The sequence below is a fragment of the Phocoena phocoena genome, chromosome 11, assembly GCF_963924675.1.
Source record: "Phocoena phocoena chromosome 11, mPhoPho1.1, whole genome shotgun sequence".
Lineage (NCBI taxonomy): Eukaryota > Metazoa > Chordata > Mammalia > Artiodactyla > Phocoenidae > Phocoena > Phocoena phocoena.
The window spans coordinates 99,103,508-99,122,649 of record NC_089229.1 but is presented as its reverse complement, the minus strand read 5'-3'; the positions used below and the strand labels follow the sequence as shown (position 1 = coordinate 99,122,649).

Below are 19,142 nucleotides of genomic sequence, written 5' to 3'. Positions count from 1 at the left end.
ATAGCTGTGGCCACATGGATAATATGCGACAGTTTCTCATGTCTTTATGCTTCATGTTTACCATCTCTTTGAGGCAGTTAGTTTACTTCTTATCCATTATACAGGCTTCTTAGTTGCTAGAAGAATCTTATCAGCAAGTTCCAGGGGGAGAACCTCGTTCTAACCTCTTGTGTATTTAGTGTTCCTGGGACATTAAGGTCCACCTGTGCGTATTAATTTATGGATCTCAAAATAACCTCAAAAACCCCAATTATTCTTTCACAACTTGCTCTAAGCTCTCTTTTCATTCTTGACAGTATAGTCCCTTTGGCATATTATTTTAGCACCCCTAGTCTTTTTCCTTATGCACAAGGTTGGGTAAAAAAGAATGGGTATATTTCTTCTGTCTTCTGAATTTATCTGCAAGCTTTCATCAGGCCAGTTCTGGAAAAAAATGGTTCCTTTCCTACTAATAGTCTCACCCCTTAGATTAACTCTTCTTCCTAGTGGCACTTTTTAAAAGCAGTATCAATGAAAAAAGTAAACAGTTGGCTTTTTGCCTGAGAAACAGTAAAGTAGGTTATGTATCTTTGCTTTTAAATCATGGCTTAATTTTTTAGCTTGGGGCTTGACACTCTCCTGTTCTGAGACGTCCCAGATCCATAGTTAATTTCTATGTATTATAAGCTCTTATTTGCCAAGGCTTAAAAATAGTATATATGCTGGTACCTTCCTTTTCATCTCATTGGATTTTTTTCTGATAGTCTCTCATGCTTTTTTCCTGACTTCCTGCTACCCTACTCTTCTTTCTTGCTTTTATCCATAGAGTTGATTGTTTTTTAATTGGAATTTTCCAACTGCCGTTTTTTTCCCATCTTACCCTTGGCGCTAATTTTTTGGATTCGTAATTATGTAAAAATGAGCAAGAAAGCAAAACTTACTGCTTTTTAGCTGATTAAAACATGAAAATAGGGCTTCCCTGGTGGCGCAGTGGTTGAGAGTCCGCCTGCCGATGCAGGGGGCACGGGTTCATGCCTTGGTCCAGGAAGATCCCACATGCCGCGGAGCGGCTAGGCCCGTGCGCCATGGCCGCTGAGCCTGCGCATCCAGAGCCTGTGCTCCGCGACGGGAGAGGCCACAGCAGTGAGAGGCCCGCGTACCGCAAAAAAAACAAAAACAAAAACATGAAAATAGTTTGGGGTTTAGAGGATAATGAGTTTTTTAAAATTTTATATTGGAGTATAGTCAATTAATAATGTTGTGTTAGTTTAAGGTGTACAGCAAAATGATTAAGTTATACATGTACATGTGTCTATTCTTTTTCAAACTCTTCCCATTTAGGTTATAACAGAATATTGAGCAGAGTTCCCTGTGCTCCACAGCAGGTCCTCGTTGGTTATCCGTTTTAAATATAGTAGTGTGTATATGTCAATCCCAAACTCCCATTCTATCCTTCCCCCCAACCCCAGTCCTTCCCCTTTGGTAACCACAAGTTCATTCTCTGTGAGTCTATTTCTGTTTTGTAAATAAGTTCATTTGTATCATTGTTTTTTAGATTCCACATACAAGCCATATCATATGATGCTTGTCTTGCTCTGACTTCACTTAGTGTGATAATCTCTAGGTCCATCCATGTTGCTGTAAATGGCATTCTTTCGTTCTTTTTTATGGCTGAGTAATATTCCACTGTATATATGTACCACATCTTCTCTACCCATTCATCTGTCGATGGACATTTAGGTTGCTTCCATGTCTTAGCTATTGTAAACAGTGCTGCAGTGAACATTGGGGTGCATGTATTCTTTCGAGCCACGTTTTTCTCCAAATACATGCCCAGGAGTGGGATTGCAGGATCATATGGTACTTCTATTTTTAATTTTTTAAGGAACCTCCATACTGTTCTCCCTAGTGGCTGCGCCAATTTACATTCCCATCAACGGTGCAGGAGGGCCCCCTGTTCTGCACACCCGGTGGATAACAAGTTTTATCTTTTTCTCCCAGTTACAAAAGTAAGAAAATTTAGAAAACTAGGAAAAGGAAAAATAATCATCCATATTCTGCCACCCAGAAAAATCACCATTCCTTCATCTTTTCTCCTATTCATATGTGTTCATATATTTTAGACTTGATTGTGCTTTGATCATAATCTGTTAATTACTATATCTTTTTAATATACTTAGATCATGGTCTCAGCTTTGCTAGAAATACATTTGTATAATTTTCGATCTTTTATAGGTGTTTAGTAAATATTTATTAAACGAAGTGAATGAATCCTTACCTCTCTCTGTGTCTCGATTTTCCCATTTCTTAAGTGGGAAAATTTAATTTACAAGAGGTTTTGTAAGGATCCGTGAAGGACTGTATATGTTGACGTAGCTAGATCTCATCATCACTCTCCTGGCTGTACTATCACAATCTTCCCCAGAGAGCGCTGCTGGAGAAGAAGCAGAGAAAGAAGCGCCTGGAGCCACTCATGGTGCAGCCGAACCCAGAAGCCCGGCCGCGTCGGTCAAAGCCGAGGGGAAGCGAGGAGCGCGCTCCGCTGGTGGAGCCTCAGGCCCCGCGCAGCGGCGTCATCCTGCACGGTGTGTACTCAGGCAGCGTCTCTGCCTGCTGCTGCGTGGTTTTCGCAAACCTGGGGGAGGCAGGAGGACTCTCAGGTGGACCAGGGGGACAATATTAGCATCGTTACCAGGTACCTTCATTTATCTTTATAATCCCATTCAGGGCCTTTGAGTTGGAATAAAAGCAGTGGTCTGATCAGTGGAGGATACCTTAAAGTTCACAGCCGTCCTGGAACTGTTGTTTTAGAGGCAAAATGAAAGTGTCCGGAACTGCCCACTTGAGGAGCTTCCAGGCTCGACTGTTGCCTCCTGGCAGAGTTAACCATGAAGCCAGGAGCAGGTAGAGAGCACGCATGCTTCCAGTAGCCGGACTCAGGGACATCTGAGTCAGCGACGGGGTAAAGGAGGAACCAGGTTAAACAACTCTAAAGCTAGCCCCCTCGGCTCCTGGTTTGGACGAGATCTGGATGGACTTTGGAGGACCTACTTGGCTTTCAGTCTCATTCTTAAGTTTCTAAAGCCCAGCATCAGGTACATTTACTTTAGTGGCAGTCAGGGCATGTTGATAAAATGAACACCAGATCGTAGAATGGATTCCGCTGTTAACAGATGTCCTCGTGGATGTTAAAGAAGGAGGAGTGAAACGGTTTGCTGCTTCTTAGATCACATACACCAAAACCATCCGGCCTAATAGTGGACAATGCTTTCTTCTTTCTGTTGGGCCCCTAGGCATTGATGGTCCCGCTGCCTTCCTGAAGCCAGATGCTCAGGACGTGGAGACCAGACCTCACGTCCTCTCAGTAGGGTCTCCTGCCGTGGAGGAGGATGCTGAGGGAGGTGCTGATGGAGATGGCACCTGGGACCCTGCTTCCAAGCCAGATCTCCAGGAGATTCTCCAGAAACATGGTGAGCATTGCTAACGGTTTTCAGGCAGTGAGTTAGTTACATAAAATATAAAACAGGGAATTCTCTGGCGGTGCAGTGGTTAGGACTCTGCGCTTTCACTGCCAAGGGCCCAGGTTTGCTCCCTGGTCAGGGAACTAAGATCCCACAAGCTGCGCGATGCAGCCAAAATACATATATAAATGTGTGTCTGTGTGTGTGCGTGTGTGTGCGTGTGCGTGTGCGTGCGCGCGTGTGTGTAATAGCAGCATTAGCTACTATTACAGCCATTTCCTTCCTTTTGACATTTTGTTTTTGTCATCCCCACCCTGTTCCTTTGAGTTGCCCCTCAGCACCCTGCCCTACCTCTGTTTCACGGTTCATATTCCTCTAGTGATAAGGGAGAGATAAATAGCCAGCTTAGTGGAAACACAAATTGGATCAAAATATCCTTAAACTAATAATACTTTTTGCATGAGAGCCTGCTTTCTGCCAGTTGGAGTTATTCTCATAAATATTCCTGTACGTTTCAGAGGTCCTCTGTAGTCTTCTCCTTCTTGGAAAACTAATTTTATAGCGAGAAGGAATTAAGCATCCCCCTTTCAGATGAGAAGACTGACGGCCGGTAATGCCTGGATGTTTGCTGGGTACCTGCTTTGTCATAGGCATTGCTGGGTACTGGGATATGTGAGTCAGGAGGTTCTACCACAAACTGGCAGGATAGATGTACATTCAAATGGATTCGTATATTCATTCATTTAGAAAACATGTATTGAGGGTATGCTATATATCAGGCCTTGTTCTAGGCACTTAGGATACAATTGTGAACGAGGTTCCTGCCCTCATGGAGCATTTATTCTGATTGAGGCTTCGTGCACCTAAATTGAGGCTTCATGGACCTAGATAGCCAAGGGAGTGTGGAGAGGGGTGCCCAACCAGAGTTGATCTGGAGGTGACATCTAAGCCAGAGCGTGATGCGGGAAGACGAGCCGGCAGCTCAGAAGGGCTGGAGTGCAGAGCGCGAGGTGACAGGTGGGAAGGGGCCTGGAGAGACGTGGGCTGGAGGGGTGGGCGGGCTCCGATTACATTGGGTGTTACAGGCCGAGCTAGGGTGTGGACTTCCCGTGAAGAGTAACAGGAACCTATGTGGGATTTTAAGGTGGAGTGATAGCAGATTTGGGCTGTAGAAAAATTACTCTGCACTGTGAAGAATGAACTGGAGCGGGCAAGTCTGGAAGCAGGAAGGCTAATGAGATAGTTTGGCTGATGGCCTGATCTCGAGCTGTATTTTGGTGTATAGAGTAGAAAGCAGGAGAAATACAACTCCACTGCGGGGCAGTGAGAGGGACAAGAACCACACGGAAGGAGGTGGCGACTGAGCTGAGGCGTGAGGGGTGCTGTCAGCCCGGGAGCGGCTGGAGACTGACACTGTGAATGTCTTGCTTGTCAGGCACTTGACATACCTTATCTCAGTATTTGTGACAGTACTGTGAGGGCTTACACGTGCCAGCCTCTCCTTTTCACATGTAAGAAAATTGGCTCTCAGAAAGGCTAAGTAATTCGTTCTAGATCACACCGCTGGTTGGTTAGGTGGCAAACTTGGGCAGAAGAAATGACGTTAGCAGAGGCATCAGGTGTATAGAGCGTGATGTATTTGTGGAAACTGGGGCAGGGTGTGGCGTGCTTCAGAGCTCAGCTCTGGGGCCAGCCAGCGTGGTTTGGAGTCTCAGCTCTGCCACCTCTGGCTGGTAAAGGGGAAAGCAGCACAACTTTTCTCTGCCTCAGTTTCCCTGTCTATGATACGAATGTGGCCGTGGTAATTCTGTTACTTCCCTATCGTTATTATAACAAGACACAGTGAAAGAGGTGGAGGAGCCAGAGCAAGGAGAACTCTCAGTTTAACCAAAAGCTAGATTACTTACCCCAGGTCCTCGAGCTGAGTAGCGGCAGACCTAGATTTTCTGAGTCTTAGTCTAGCTCTTGATCCCTTACTGTAAATACCAAGCTGTACCTTGTACTCTGCCCTGTTAAATGACCACTGTGTTCTTTCTCAGAATTGGCCTTTCAGGACCAGATGGGCTAATGCCTTTTTGAGTCTGAACAAGTTGCATCTGGACCATAGAAGCCATTAAGTGCTCTCTTGACTAAGACTTAAGTGTCAGTTTGGAAGATAACGTTCCTCAAGTGGGGATCTAGTTTGCTTGTCTTACAACTTTGGGAGAAATCCTTGATCTCCATCTTAAAACATGTATTCACATAAACTGAGTTCTTGGTACAAATATGGCATTTGAAAGCATAGTACTAACATTGTAAATCACCTATACTTCAATTTAAAAAAAAGAAGAAAACGTAGGACTGAGTGAAGATATCCATATGAGAGTGAGAGCCCTAGAGTTTTATGCGTTTTGCTACCCATCCCCAAAAGTTAACGTTTTAGGAAAGAAAGAAGAAAGAAAGAAATATCCTTCACAAACCAAAGAATTTTTAAAATAATAGCTTTATTGAGATATAATTCACATACCATACAATTCACCCATGTAAAGTGAACAATTGATTGGTTCGTTAGTATATTCACAGAGGTCTGCAGCCATCGGCACAATCAATTTTAGAATGTTGTCTGACGCCAGAGAAACGTCACACCTGTTAGCAGTCACTTCCCATTTCCCTCCAGCTCCCCATCCCTGGGCAGCCGCCAGTCTACTTTCTGTCTCTGCAGATTTGCCTATTCTGGTGTTTCATATGAACAGAATCAGTCATACGCTGTGTGGCCCTTTATGCCTGGCTTTCACGTAGCATCATGTTTTCAGAGTTCGTCCACGTTGTAGCCTGTGTCAGTGCTTCGTTCTTTTCTGTCGTTGGATCACGTTCCGTTGTATGGATAAGCCACGTTTTGTTCCTCCCTTTATCAGTTGATGGGCATTTGGGTTGTTCCCACTCTGGCTATTATGAATAATGCTGCTATGAATAGTTACGCATAAGTTTTTGTATGGACATACGGTTTCACTTGAGATTAATTTTTTAACTGGCCTTAGTCTTATCCTTGGGTGTCCTTGAGAAAAACTTGATACCATTTATTTTGTGAACTATGTAAAACAGACCGTCATTGTCCGTCCTCTGAGGTGGATGAATGTGGGCAGCGCTGCTGCTTGTTCAGTCTCCTTGTCATGTGTGACCTGGGGGCTCTTCCAGCTATTGTATGAGGGGTGACTTTACCTTGCAGACCACAGAGAAAAGCGAGGCGGGTCTCGCCCGTAGCTCTGCCCCTTTCTCCTGGGCAGAAATGCTTCTCCTGGAGCATCATCGTCTCACGTGTAAATTTGAGTGTCGTGCTTCTTTTATAACACACAGCACACTTTGTGCCCCATAAACAAGCAAGAGACAAAACAAAAAATAAGACTTGCCAGTCCCTCCTCCTCAAACTCATATAAATGTGAGGATAAAATGAAAAAATAGTTTTTAATCAGATAGTTTGAAGTTTTCTGTAAAAGGTCCAAGGTCGTAGTACTTCAAACATTCCCAACTCGGGGGCTTCCCTGGTGGCGCAGTGGTTGAGAGTCCGCCTGCTGATGCAGGGGACGCGGGTTCGTGCCCCGGTCCGGGAAGATCCCACGTGCCGCGGAGCGGCTGGGCCCGTGAGCCATGGCCGCTGAGCCTGTGCGTCCGGAGCCTGTGCTCCGCAACGGGAGAGGCCACAACAGTGAGAGGCCTGCGTACCGCAGAAAAAAAAAAAAAAAATTCCCAACTCAAATCAGTTCACAAGACTAACCATGAAAAAAATGTAGGAAAACAAAGAAGTAACTGACAGAGTCATCTACTGCGGGAAAATGTGCGGAGCGTTTACCATCTTAAGCGTTTGTAGGCGCACAGCTCAGTGGCGTTAGGTACTTTCACATTGCTGTGCAGCCGTCACCACCGTCCTCTCCAGAACTTCCTCATCTTCCCAGACTGAGACTCTGTCCCCATCAGACACCGGCTCCCCATCCCCCGCCCCACCCCCAGCTCCTGGCAACCTCTGTTATACTTTCTGTCTCCATGAATTTGACTATTCTAGGCCTCATAAAAGTAGAATCATAAGGTATTTGTCCTTTTTGTGTCTAGCTTATTTCACTTAGCATAACGTCTTTAAGATTCATTCATGTTGTAGCCTGTGTCAGAATTGCATTCCTTTTTAAGGCTGAACAGCAGTCTATTTATGTATATACAACAGTTTGTTTATTCATCAGTTGGTGGGTATTTGGGTTGTTTCCACCTTTTGAAAACTGTGAATAATGCTGCTGTGAACATTGGTTGTTCAAGTATCTGTCTGAGTCTCTGCTTTCAGTTCTTTTGGGTATACACCCAGAAGTGGAATTCCTGGATTATATGGTAATTCTGTATATATATTTTTAGGAACCACTATGTTGTTTTCTACAGTGGCTGCATAATTTTGCATTTGCCACCAGCAGTTTCTCCACATCCTCACCAACACTTATTTTCTGTTTTTTGGATTTTGTTTTTTATAATAATCATCCCAGTGATTGTCAGGTGGTTTCTCACTGTGATTTTGATTTGCGTTTCCCTGATGACTAGTGATGTTGAGCATCTTTTCATGTGCTTGTTGGCCATTTATGTATCTTCTTTGGAGAAATGTCTGTTCACGTCCTTTACCCATTTTTTTAAAAAAATGATTTATTTTTATTTATTTATTTTTGGCTGCATTGGGTCTTCGTTGCTGGGCGCAGGCTTTCTCTAGTTGTGGCGAGCGGGGCCCACTCTTCGCTGTGGTGCGCAGGCTTCTCACTGTGGTGGCTTTCTCTTGTTGCAGAGCGCGGGCTTCAGTAGTTATGGCACGCAGGCTCAGTAGTTGCGGTTTGCGGGCTCTAGAGCGCAGGCTCAGTAGTTGTGGCACTCAGGCTTAGTTGCTCCGCGGCATGTGGGATCTTCCCGGACTAGGGCTCGAAGCCGTGTCCCCTGCATTGGCAGGCGGATTCTTAACCACTGTGCCACCAGGGAAGCCCTCTTCCCCCATTTTTGAATTGGGTTTGTTTTTGTTGCTGTTGAGTTATATATTCTGGATGTTAATCGTTTATCAGATATATGATTTGCAAAAGAGGATAAATTAGAGAAGGGAACAGCAGGAAGGGAAAACAAGGGATGGATCTAGGTGAGAATATGAAGAAAGAATTGTCAAAATTTGGATTAAATAGCCGTGTTTTAAGTCAGAACAGCTTGGAATTTTTAAGGAAGGAAGTTAAAATTATATTTGGTTCAAAGGTCTCTGGCCCTTTTTGACAGTTTCTCCCTTTCTGCCAGGGATCTCAGGGAGTTTGAACTTTGATGAGGAGGAGACTGATGGGGAGGAAGGAGAAGGGAAAAAACTAAGATCTCATTCATCCTCTTCAGAGGCAGAGAGACCCAGTTCTGCATCCAGCCAGAAGCCAACCACAGTATGTAGCTCTGAAACTTCTTCCTCTGAGCTAATTTCACTGCTTCCTAAACATCTCCGGTATTTAAATGCCATTACTGGATGAGGGCTGCTTCAAAGAGTTAAGCTGGAATTTACACTTAAAGTACACGACTCCCTAATTTCTTGTGTCTTGAACCAGCTTCTGTGAAGCCGTATCCCATTTTCATACTTTGCTGCTTCATTACTCCCAATATTCGTATACCTATTTAACTTCTCAGAGTTTTTCCCTACCTTGTCAGAAGACTGAGACATATGGGTAAATCCGTAAGTTATCTTGTCCTTTAAGCGTTTCTCAAAGAGAATATGAGGTTTCCTGACCCAGCCGCCTACTGCTCACATGTGGCTGTTCTTTCAGGATACAGGAGCTTCCGGAACTGCAGCCCAGCACACTGATAATCAGCTGGGAGAAATAGAGAATTTAGAGGGCTTCGCATACAGTCCTGCCCCTCGAGGTGTCACAGTGAAGTGTCGGATAACTCGGGATAAAAAAGGAATGGATCGGGGGCTTTTCCCTACCTACTATATGCACTTGGAAAAGGACGAAAATCGGAAGGTATGAGAAGTGGGTCTTTTTTTTTTTTTTTTTTGGCTGTGTCAGGTCGTAGTTGAGGCACTGGGCTTAGTTGCCCCAAGGCACGTGGGATCCTAGTTCCCCGACCAGGGATCGAACCTGCGTCCCCTGCATTGGAAGGTGGATTCGCAACCACTGGACCACCAGGGAAGTCCTGAGAAGTGGTTCTTAAGACAGATCTTGAGATGGAGGGAAGAGTGCTGTGGGCTGGGTCATTGATGGTCTTACGATGGGGGGTGGGGATGGGGGAGCACCGGTATTCGACAGGAACTAGGTTGTACTTCCTAGTTCCCAAGTGCTGTGTTCTCACTGTCTTCCAAGAGGTCACAGTCTTAATAGTCAAAACCTACCCACCCGCAAAGAGCAAGTTTTATCCAGAAGGTAAGAAGATGGAAGAGACTACCTGAATGCAGTTATTTTTACCTCCATCCCTCTTTTGGGGTGGGGAGTTCGCAGTGTGCTCTGTGATTTTGATTATGACAGTGTGGAAGAAAGAAGCGTTTAGGGAATAGGAGGAATTGGAAAAACAGAAAACATGCAAGTGGAATGTCTTGTTCTTCATCCTAGAAATTCTAATTTACTTTATGCATAAATTTGAGGCAGTTAATACTTGCTAATGAACAATGTATTTTGTAATACCAGGTCTAAGTGGATGATTTTAAGAGCCTAGAAATGTGGGCTTCCCTGGTGGCGCAGTGGTTGAGAGTCCGCCTGCCGATGCGGGGGACAGGGTTCGTGCCCCGGTCCGGGAAGATCCCACATGCCGCGGAGCGGCTGGGCCCGTGAGCCATGGCCGCTGAGCCTGCGCGTCCGGAGCCTGTGCTCCACAACGGGAGAGGCCACAACAGTGAGAGGCCCGTGTACCGCAAAGAAAAAAAAGAGCCTAGAAATGAGATGATGATAGTAGATATTAATGTTGTTATAACCACTATCTACTGAGTGTTTACAATTACCAGGTGTGTGCTAAATGCTTTATGTATATTATTACCTACAACCCTTATGACAACGCTGTAAGATAGGATTTCTTATCCCAGCTTAGGGAATGCCCCAGAACACACTAAGAAGTGGCAGAGCCAGATTGAAACTTGTATCTGTTTGATTCCAAAGTGCCCCCTCCCCTTAGTTACTGCCCTCTCCTGCTTCCTTATTATTGTCCAAGTCTAGGAGCGTCTGGGAAGGGTGCATAAATACGACAGTCCTCGTATCACGGAAGTCACAGGCGTTTAGAACAACAGCATACAAGATGCAGCAAGAAGCATCAGGAAAGCCGTTGCAGGGAGGATGGGAAGCACAGGGTCCAGGGTCCTGCCTCTTCCAAAGGTGGAAAGACTCTTACTCATGAGATTGGATGAAGCTTTTTTCAAAAGTCACTGGAGGCTTTAGGCATAAAGTTGTGAATAATGACATGGAGGATCAAGCTAGTGACTTTAGAAGAGTTGTGTGGTGGGGAGACCCTGACAGTGAGTCCTGAGAAGATCATGAGGGTTAGGAAGAGTGACGCGGACCCAGAGCTCGCGGGGTCAGGGCCGGGGGCAAGGACTGGCTACCCCTCACCCATGCGGGCCGCCTGGTCAGGGCTCTGGAGGAGACCCTTCTCTTCTGCTCATCCATCCGGGAACCCGAGATGACTGACTCTTCCCTGGAAGCATCCCTCCTTCAAGGATGAGGTTTTGACAGTGATGCCTGAGCATAACCCGTCCTGCCCTGCGGCCCAGGGTCAAGACGTTGGTTGCTGATGCCTGAGCATAACCCGTCCTGCCCTGCGGCCCAGGGTCAAGACGTTGGTTGCTGTTGGGGGTTGCAGTGGACAGATGCTGGTCTGGGTGTTCAGTGCATCAAGGAGATCACCACTGCCGTCGTGAGGCCATCGTTCTGGCCAAGTTCTCCGTAGTCCTCATGTGGTGAGGCTACTGGGGGAACGGGAGCGGCCAGCCCCAGACCATCCCTGCAGGCTGACCGGCCACTGTGGCTCTGGGCCGGTGCCTCTCGTCCTGCCCTTGGACACTGGCGTCACCCCAGCCGCTGTGCCCGAGAAGCTGGTGCTGGCCGGCGTGGACGATGCTGCACCTTGGCCAGGGGTTGCACCGCTGCCCTGGGCAGCTTTGCCGAGGCCACCTCTGTGCTGTCTCCAAGACCTAGGCCGCCTCACCCCCGAGCTCTGGAGGGAGATCATGTTCACTGACTGTCCCTGTCACGGGTTCACTGAGCATCCTGTAATGACCCACACCAAGTCTCCATGCGGGAGACCCAGGCTCCAGCTGTGGCCACCACATCGTTTTTCTGCAAGAAAAGTCAAAGTGAATTAAACCTGTTTTTTTTTTTAAAAAAAAAGACCCAGAGATGGACTGCTTGGTACATGATAGGCAGTTGCTAAATATTTGCTAACTAAACAGGTAGGACAAACATGGCAGTTCTCTTGAGTGCATTTTTTACTGAAAATTTGTTTCCTTTTCTAGATATTTCTTCTTGCAGGTAGAAAGCGGAAAAAGAGCAAAACATCCAACTACCTCATCTCCACTGACCCAACAGATCTATCTCGTGAGGGGGAAGGTTATGTTGGCAAACTCAGGTGAGAGCAGCCTTGTATCCTGTCCTGCTCCTCTGATGGTTTGACTCCTGTAGTTTCAGAACAGTCCATATCGGTTTTACAATGAGCCGGTCGATGTCATCTAAAAAAATAAAGTTAATAGAAAGTCTAAGGCCCTTCCTTGTTTTAAGGCTAGATCTTTGAGAAAGCGATGATGACCCCTTGACCTTTGGAGAGTGGGCCGAGAGGCTGTCCCATACCTCTCCTAGCTTGTGTTTGTAAGGGAGAAAAATACAGATCATTGTGGTGGCTTTTTCTCTTGATTCTAGGTCCAACCTCATGGGGACCAAGTTTACAGTTTATGACCATGGTGTCAGCCCGGCCAAGGCCCAGGGTCTGGTAGAAAAGGCCTGTATGCGGCAGGAGCTGGCCGCCGTCTGCTACGTGAGTGCCGCCTCCCGTTTCCTCAGCCTCCTGGCGTCCCAGCCCTGGGCTTGCAGTCCCCCTCCCAAGCTTGTTTCTGTATACTCGAGTTATTTACGAATTGCCAAGTTTAGCTGTATTTACTGTTTCAGCCGGCCCTCACTCATCTCCTCTTCTCTTTTCCCAATGCCACCATGTTAACGCAGGCCTTCGTTACCCCTTACCCGTTGGCTCGCGGTTACCGTAAATTGGAAGCCGGTCTCTGCTTTCCGCCCTCTCGACCTGGTTCATCCTGTACAGCCGCTGCTGAGCGGTCCAGCTCCAGCTCATGCTGCTCTTGTCCTGCTCCAGATCCTCTCAGACTGCCCCTTGAGTCCAGAATCAAGCCTGGACGCTGCATCTTTCCCTTCCGGCTCCCCAGGGGCACGCTTCCTATGCGTTCCCGTCATTCTAGCGGCACCTCTCGTCCCTGCGCCCCACCTGAGAGCCTGCCCTGCCCCTCCTTGCCTCTGCCTGTCCACCAGCGTCAGCAGAGGTCTCTCCCGATACTAGATGTGCTTGATGCTCCCCTCGGTTCCCCGCGCTTTCTGTAGTGCCCCAGACTGCTTCTTCAGCACCATCCTTCTCTACCAGTTCGTAAAGTCCCATTCACTGCTGTTTCCACGTGAACACGGACCTGGCGCGTAGTGGGCATGTGAAGTTGTGGAGTCAAAGAAGCAAGAAGGAATTAACCCGACTCAGTTGTTACTTTGATCCCAAAGTCTCAGCTTTCCATCGTTGGAATTAATCTCATCACTTGATTCCCATGAGATTTTATCTAAGTGACTGAGACTCATTTGACACTTTATAATGTGTAGATGTTTTCTCTTAGCTTCAGAATCAATTAAATATTTTACCTATGCATGACTTTGTGTGTATGTATATGAATACACATATATCCATGTATTTAATGTACTTATTTTATTCATGTATAATCTGCCTGGTTTGACGGGCATTTGATTTTTTTTTACCTCCAGATACAGGTCCTATTTAATTTAAACTGTAATTCTCACTCTATATCATATAGTGCCGTGTCCTCACTGGGAAATATATATTTATTGAAGATGACAAAATTGGACAGTTTGCTCATAATTGTCTGAAATTTCACTTAAAGCTAAAGAGTAAGAGTAGGGTTTCAAGCCTGTGGAGTTTTTTAAATTCAGATGTTCAAATGAAGTTTAAAAAGAGGAAACGGTCTTATTTTCCTGGGCTTGATTCTCCGTCTCTCTCTGTTTAACGACAGTGAAGTAATAGAATAGTGTTTAGCGCTCTCCATATTGTCCCCATTTTACATGCCCAGGAGGGCCTTGCGTTAAGAATGAGGTCTTGTGTGCTTCCCTGATGGTGTAGTGGTTAAGAATCTGCCTGCCAATGCAGGGGACACAGGTTCGATCCCTGGTCCGGGAAGATCCCACATGCCGCGGAGCAACTAAGCCCATGCGTCACAACTACTGAGCCTGTGCTCTAGAGCCTGCGAGCCACAACTACTGAGCCCATGCGCCGCAACTACTGAGCCTGTACTGTAGAGCCTGCGAGCCACAACTGCTGAGCCCTTGTGCCACAACTACTGAAGCCCGTGTGCCTACAGCCTGTGCTCCACGGCAAGAGAAGCCACCGCCATGAGAAGCCCGCACACCATGACAAAGAGTAGCCCCCACTAGCCGCAACTAGAGAAAGCCACGTGCAGCAACGAAGACCCAGTGCAGCCATAAATAAATAGATAGATAGATAGCAATGAAGACCCAATGCAGCCATAAATAAATAGATAGATAGACAGATAGATAGACGCAGCCATAAATAGATAGATAGGTAGATCGATAGAAAGGAAATGCATGGTATTAAAGAAAAAAGAATGAGGCCTCGTCTTCATTTCTGTTTCAAGTTCCTGTTTATTTCCCTCTCTTCCAGGAAACAAATGTACTCGGATTTAAAGGCCCGAGGAAGATGTCTGTGGTCATCCCAGGGATGAATATGAATCATGAACGAATCCCATTTCAGCCACGAAACGTAAGTACGAGCATATTTCATCAACAAAGACTCTAACAACAAGACTGCGATACAGGCAAGATGAACAGAAAACAGTGTTGGTTCCTCCCGAGCCCAGCCTGGAGAGTGGCCACTCTTCCTCAGGAGAGCCAGCCCTCCGGACCCCGGGGTAGGCGCTGTTGCTAACGTGGTTGATTTGCAACCAGTGGGTCTGCGAAGAGAAACGCTAGTTTTTCTGTAAGAATCCAACAGAGCCGCTTAGTGTGGGCTCTGTTTCTGTTTTACTTGCTGAAACGGAGGAAATAGGCCCCTGCTCTGCTTCCCGCCTCAGCAGCCTCGAGGGTGAGCGCTGTGCGACGGTCCTCAGCACACACCCCTCTCCTACAGGACCGCGAGGGCCTGCTTTCAAAGTGGCAGGACAAAGCCATGGAGAGCTTGATAGAGCTGCACAACAAGTCCCCCGTCTGGAACGATGACACCCAGTCCTACGTCCTGAACTTCCACGGCCGGGTCACTCAGGCCTCTGTGAAGAACTTCCAGATAGTCCACGAAAATGACCGTAAGCCCCAGGAAGAGAGGTGTTCTGACAGAATTCAGAAATGAGCATTGCCCTTCACTGGTAGGAAGTTACACTCGGGAGAGCATGATTTAAGGAAGAAATGACCTCCTCGGAAAGACAGAGCTGCAGTCTTGCAGTCAGCCGTCTGGGCCGCTGAGTTGAGGGCAGGAGCGTGTGAGGTCTCTTGTGGCAACCGGAGGAGTCCTGGGGGTGCTGCTCGGGGGGCAGAGGCAGAGGCCCTTCCTCAGGAAAGGTTCAGGCCCTTCCGGCCCCCCACCTGAGTTTGCGCTGCCCCCCCTTGCCCTTCCGGCCCCCCCGAGCTTGTGCTGCCCCCCCTTGCCCTTCCGGCCCCCCCACCCCCCGAGCTTGCGCTGCCCCCCCACTTGCCCTTTCCTGCTGGTCCGGGCAGGGAGCCGAGTGGAGTCGCAGTAGAGCCTTGGTCATGCTCAGTAGGCACTCTCCGTCAGGCCTCTTTCCATCTTTCTAAGGGTTTCCCATTTTAAAGAGACCTGTTTGGAGGATGTCTTCCTTACCTCCTGACGTCCCGATCTCTCTCTGCCTCTAGCTGACTACATAGTCATGCAGTTTGGACGTGTGGCCGACGACGTGTTCACCCTGGACTACAGCTACCCGCTGTGCGCGCTCCAGGCCTTTGCCATCGGGCTTTCCAGCTTCGACAGCAAGCTGGCCTGTGAATGACGGCCAAGCAGGCGCTGGGCCTTCTCTCTGCAGAGCTTCTGGAGCACGTAGCCGCCGCTCTTGGGCTTGCCCAGGACACGGAGAGTGACAGGCCCGCCTTTTGGAACGGTCCCTGAAAGTATGTATGTACACGTGCACGGATGCACATACGTGTGTGTACACATATCTGTACACACACACCCTTCTCGGGGTCTCACGGCCCTGGTCGGGGTCACAGCTTGACTCGGGTGAGAGCCTGTCCAGAGCTCACGGTGACTGTGAAGGCGCCGCCCAGCGGTCAGAACCCCGTGCTTGGAGACTTGCAGCCAGAGGCAGCTTCTCACACTTCAGTACTTGGGTCGCTTTTTTTTGCAGAACTTTTCAGGGAGGGGTGTTCCCTGAATTACCTTTAGTCTCCAGGTGTGCAGGGTTTTTCTGTAAGTGGGCGGCAGGCCGGTCCCGGCTGTAGGGTATCTCTGCCCCCGTGGTCTTGGCCATCTTCCAGAACGGCCGTGTCGTGAGAGCACCTGAGTGGGGACAGTGCCTCCAGGAAGTGCAGGCCTGCAGGTCGGATCTGAAGCGGCACCCGGCCTCATCCGCTGTGACGTAGCCTTGTCTTTGCTTTGGCCACGGTGGTTTCCAGAGTGTCATTTACCGTTGGTGATCATTCCTCACCCATGGTGGGGGGGTCCCTGGGAGAAGCGCTCCTCTCTGCCGTCTCTGTGGGGGAGTGTGGTGCCCATTCCCCAGAGCCGGCCGCTGTCCCCCAGCTCGGGAGGCACCGTGTCACGGTCCCCCTTCCCTTAGGGCCGGCTGGCTGGCTGCGGTCTCAGAGTGGCTCTGGCCCAGTTTGTGATCAGTGATGCAAGCAATTTACGTACTTGTCTTAATCGCAGGGTGGGCTGGAAGCATAACCTCTAGAGGTGGCCTAGTCTGCTTACGACTGAGAGGGATTTGACAGAGGCCTTCACCACCTTCAGCCCAGGAGTGCGTCCCCGCTGGGTTACTGTGGAGCCGTTAGCACAGACTCACCTGTAGCCCGCGTGGGAGGGGAGAGAACAGTGTGTGTGGAACTTGCCATTGTCGCTGCCCAGAGGGGTGAGGACCGGGCCTGGCTGGCAGAGCTTGGGCCTCTCTTCTTGGCTTAAGTGTCGTCAGCCCCTGAGGCCTGGTTCGTCCTCGGCGGACCACGTCCTGTCACTTTTCCTCACAGATTGTAAGGGTTTTGCTAAGTCGTTCAGATTGTTAGCCTCTCCCCACAAATCACACGGCTCCGCTGCTAGTTCTCGGCCTCCGCGTGCATCCGAGTCCTGAGGATCCGGGAACACCGTGAGCTCTGCGTTGGCGTCGGTCACCTCCCAGGCCTCGTGCGCCAGCCAAGCTGTCTGCCAGCCTGGGGCCAGGCATCGGCGGCTTGCGCTTCGTCCCGTCCCTTCTGTGGACTTCCGTTCTGTCCCTGCTTCCTATCCCTGCTCTGCATCAAATAGCAGCGGGAAGGAGAGAGACCCGGGGGATGAGCAGACCCGCGGCTCACCCCACGGGTAAGTCCCACCCGCTCTGCCCTGACACGGCTGCTTCCCCTCAAGTGCCTCACTCATCAGGTGCCCGCCAGGCGCGCGGGACCACCGGCCTGACACTGAAGATGGAAGGCTGTTCACTCGTCTCCTGTTGGAGAATATGCAGTGTCTGGGGAAGGGGGCCCGGGGGGGACTGGACCTGGCCCTGCTTCCTCCTGCCCGCTCTGGTGCCGACACACATCCCGGCTTCACGTCCTTCCTGCTTGATCGTGCAGGTGATCGGTTTCACGTGAATCGTATTTATACCTTTTGTATGCTACAGAAATAAAAAGGGATTTATATAAAAACACGAGTGTTGCCGTTCTTCTTTCAGACTCCTGTCCCTCGCATGCCTCCCACCGTCACGTTCTGTCACAATAATTCCATCGCTTGGCAACAGCGAACCAGTCAGTTCTTTGAAGCCAAGTGGGTATCACCGAAGTTTTCATCCAGGTAAGCAGGGTCTGCAGACTCAGGGATCTGCGTCCTGGAGACTGTAGACTCACCATGTGTGTGACACTGAGAGTGTCCTGGGCAGGTGACGGAGCTGAGGCTGAGCAGGGGAGCCAGAGGGCAGCCTCCTGCACCGTTCAGCCTCCTGCACCGTTCAGCCTCCTGGGTCAGCTGCATTGGTGTTGCTTCCTGATTCAGCCGCAGAGCAAATTAAATATCTGATAGTGACAGAGACCCCACGTCTTACCTCTAAGTGTTCACATTTAAAGCTTCCCTATACGGACAAGTCGAGAAAAGCGTGTTCGCAAGTCTTGCTGAGGCCTTCCTGCTCTCGGTGTAACGGGGATGGACGAGTGGCGTGGAAGGAAGCGGGAAGAGCCCAAAGGGCAGGACGAGAGCCGGAGTCAGTCTCATTTCTGTGGCTTGGCTTCTCTTCCACGTGATTCTTTGTGGCCAAACAGGTTATTTGCAACACAGTTTTATACACTTTTCAGTGGCCAGGAATATCAGTGGTCGTTGATACGAAAGACACCAGCTCTTTTTGATTAGGTTAGTAGGTGAGAAGAAGGAATGAATGAGAATCAATTCCCTTCCTTTCTGTTTCTTTCTCTTTTTTGGCTTGTGGGATGTTAATTCTCCAGTCAGGGATCGAACCCATGCCCCCTGCATTGGGAGTGCGGGGCCCTAATCACTGGACCGCCAGGGAATTCCCAATATCCCTTCCTTTAGACAGCAGCACGGGTGCAGAAATAAAGTGACGGTTCAACTCAGAGTCCCTGGGTTCTGGCCCTTTTCCTGCCAGTGATTTGCCAACGTGCGCCCTCTGTAGATGGAGAGGTTTTGAGTTACCTGATCTCCTGTTCCTGAGTGATGAGTGCTGGCAGCCACCCGGAATTCCCGAGTGTGTTGTTTTTTTTGTTTGTTTGTTTGATTTTTGCGGTACGCGGGCCTCTCACTGTTGTGGCCTCTCCCGTTGCGGAGCACAGGCTCCCGAAGCGCAGGCTCAGCGGCCATGGCTCATGGGCCCACGTGCTGCGCGGCACGTGGGATCTTCCCGGACCGGGGCACGAATCCGTGTCCCCTGCATCGGCAGGCGGACTCCCAACCACTGCGCCACCAGGGAAGCCCCCCGAGTGTGTTTTGAATCGAGGTCTCTGCTTCTCTCCTGGACAGCTACGTGCGTAGCTGGAGAGGCCTGGGGAGGAGCCTGGAGGCTGGAGCCAAGGGCCTAGAGAGGGGAGACTGGAATGGCGGGAGCGCGCCCCGGGGGAGAGCGTGGCCGCGCTGAGGAAGCCGCCCCTCCCAACCGCAGGCTGCATCTTGCTCCACAGAGAAAACTTGGGGGCGTTGCGAGCTGCCCCCCCTCCGCAGAGTGGCTCCTGCCTGTGTGCTCGCGCCACGTGTGCCACGCCTCCAGCCCCTGGTCCTCCTAAACTTCCCCACGTAGATCCCCGCCGGGGGCTCGCCCAGGACTGGTTA

At 49.2% G+C, this 19,142-nt stretch overlaps 1 protein-coding gene across 1 annotated transcript in view; it reads left to right on the top strand.

The window, feature by feature from the left end:
* The window catches only part of TULP3 (TUB like protein 3), a 41,360-nt gene extending 25,685 nt beyond the window's left edge, over window positions 1–15,675 (top strand). The window contains 9 exon segments of the mRNA XM_065887553.1: window positions 2,405–2,564; window positions 3,273–3,449; window positions 8,718–8,851; window positions 9,227–9,424; window positions 11,899–12,011; window positions 12,299–12,413; window positions 14,340–14,438; window positions 14,805–14,976; window positions 15,542–15,675. Coding sequence (XP_065743625.1) covers window positions 2,405–2,564; window positions 3,273–3,449; window positions 8,718–8,851; window positions 9,227–9,424; window positions 11,899–12,011; window positions 12,299–12,413; window positions 14,340–14,438; window positions 14,805–14,976; window positions 15,542–15,675 — 1,302 coding nt within the window.
* Window positions 15,676–19,142: the final 3,467 nt, after the last annotated feature.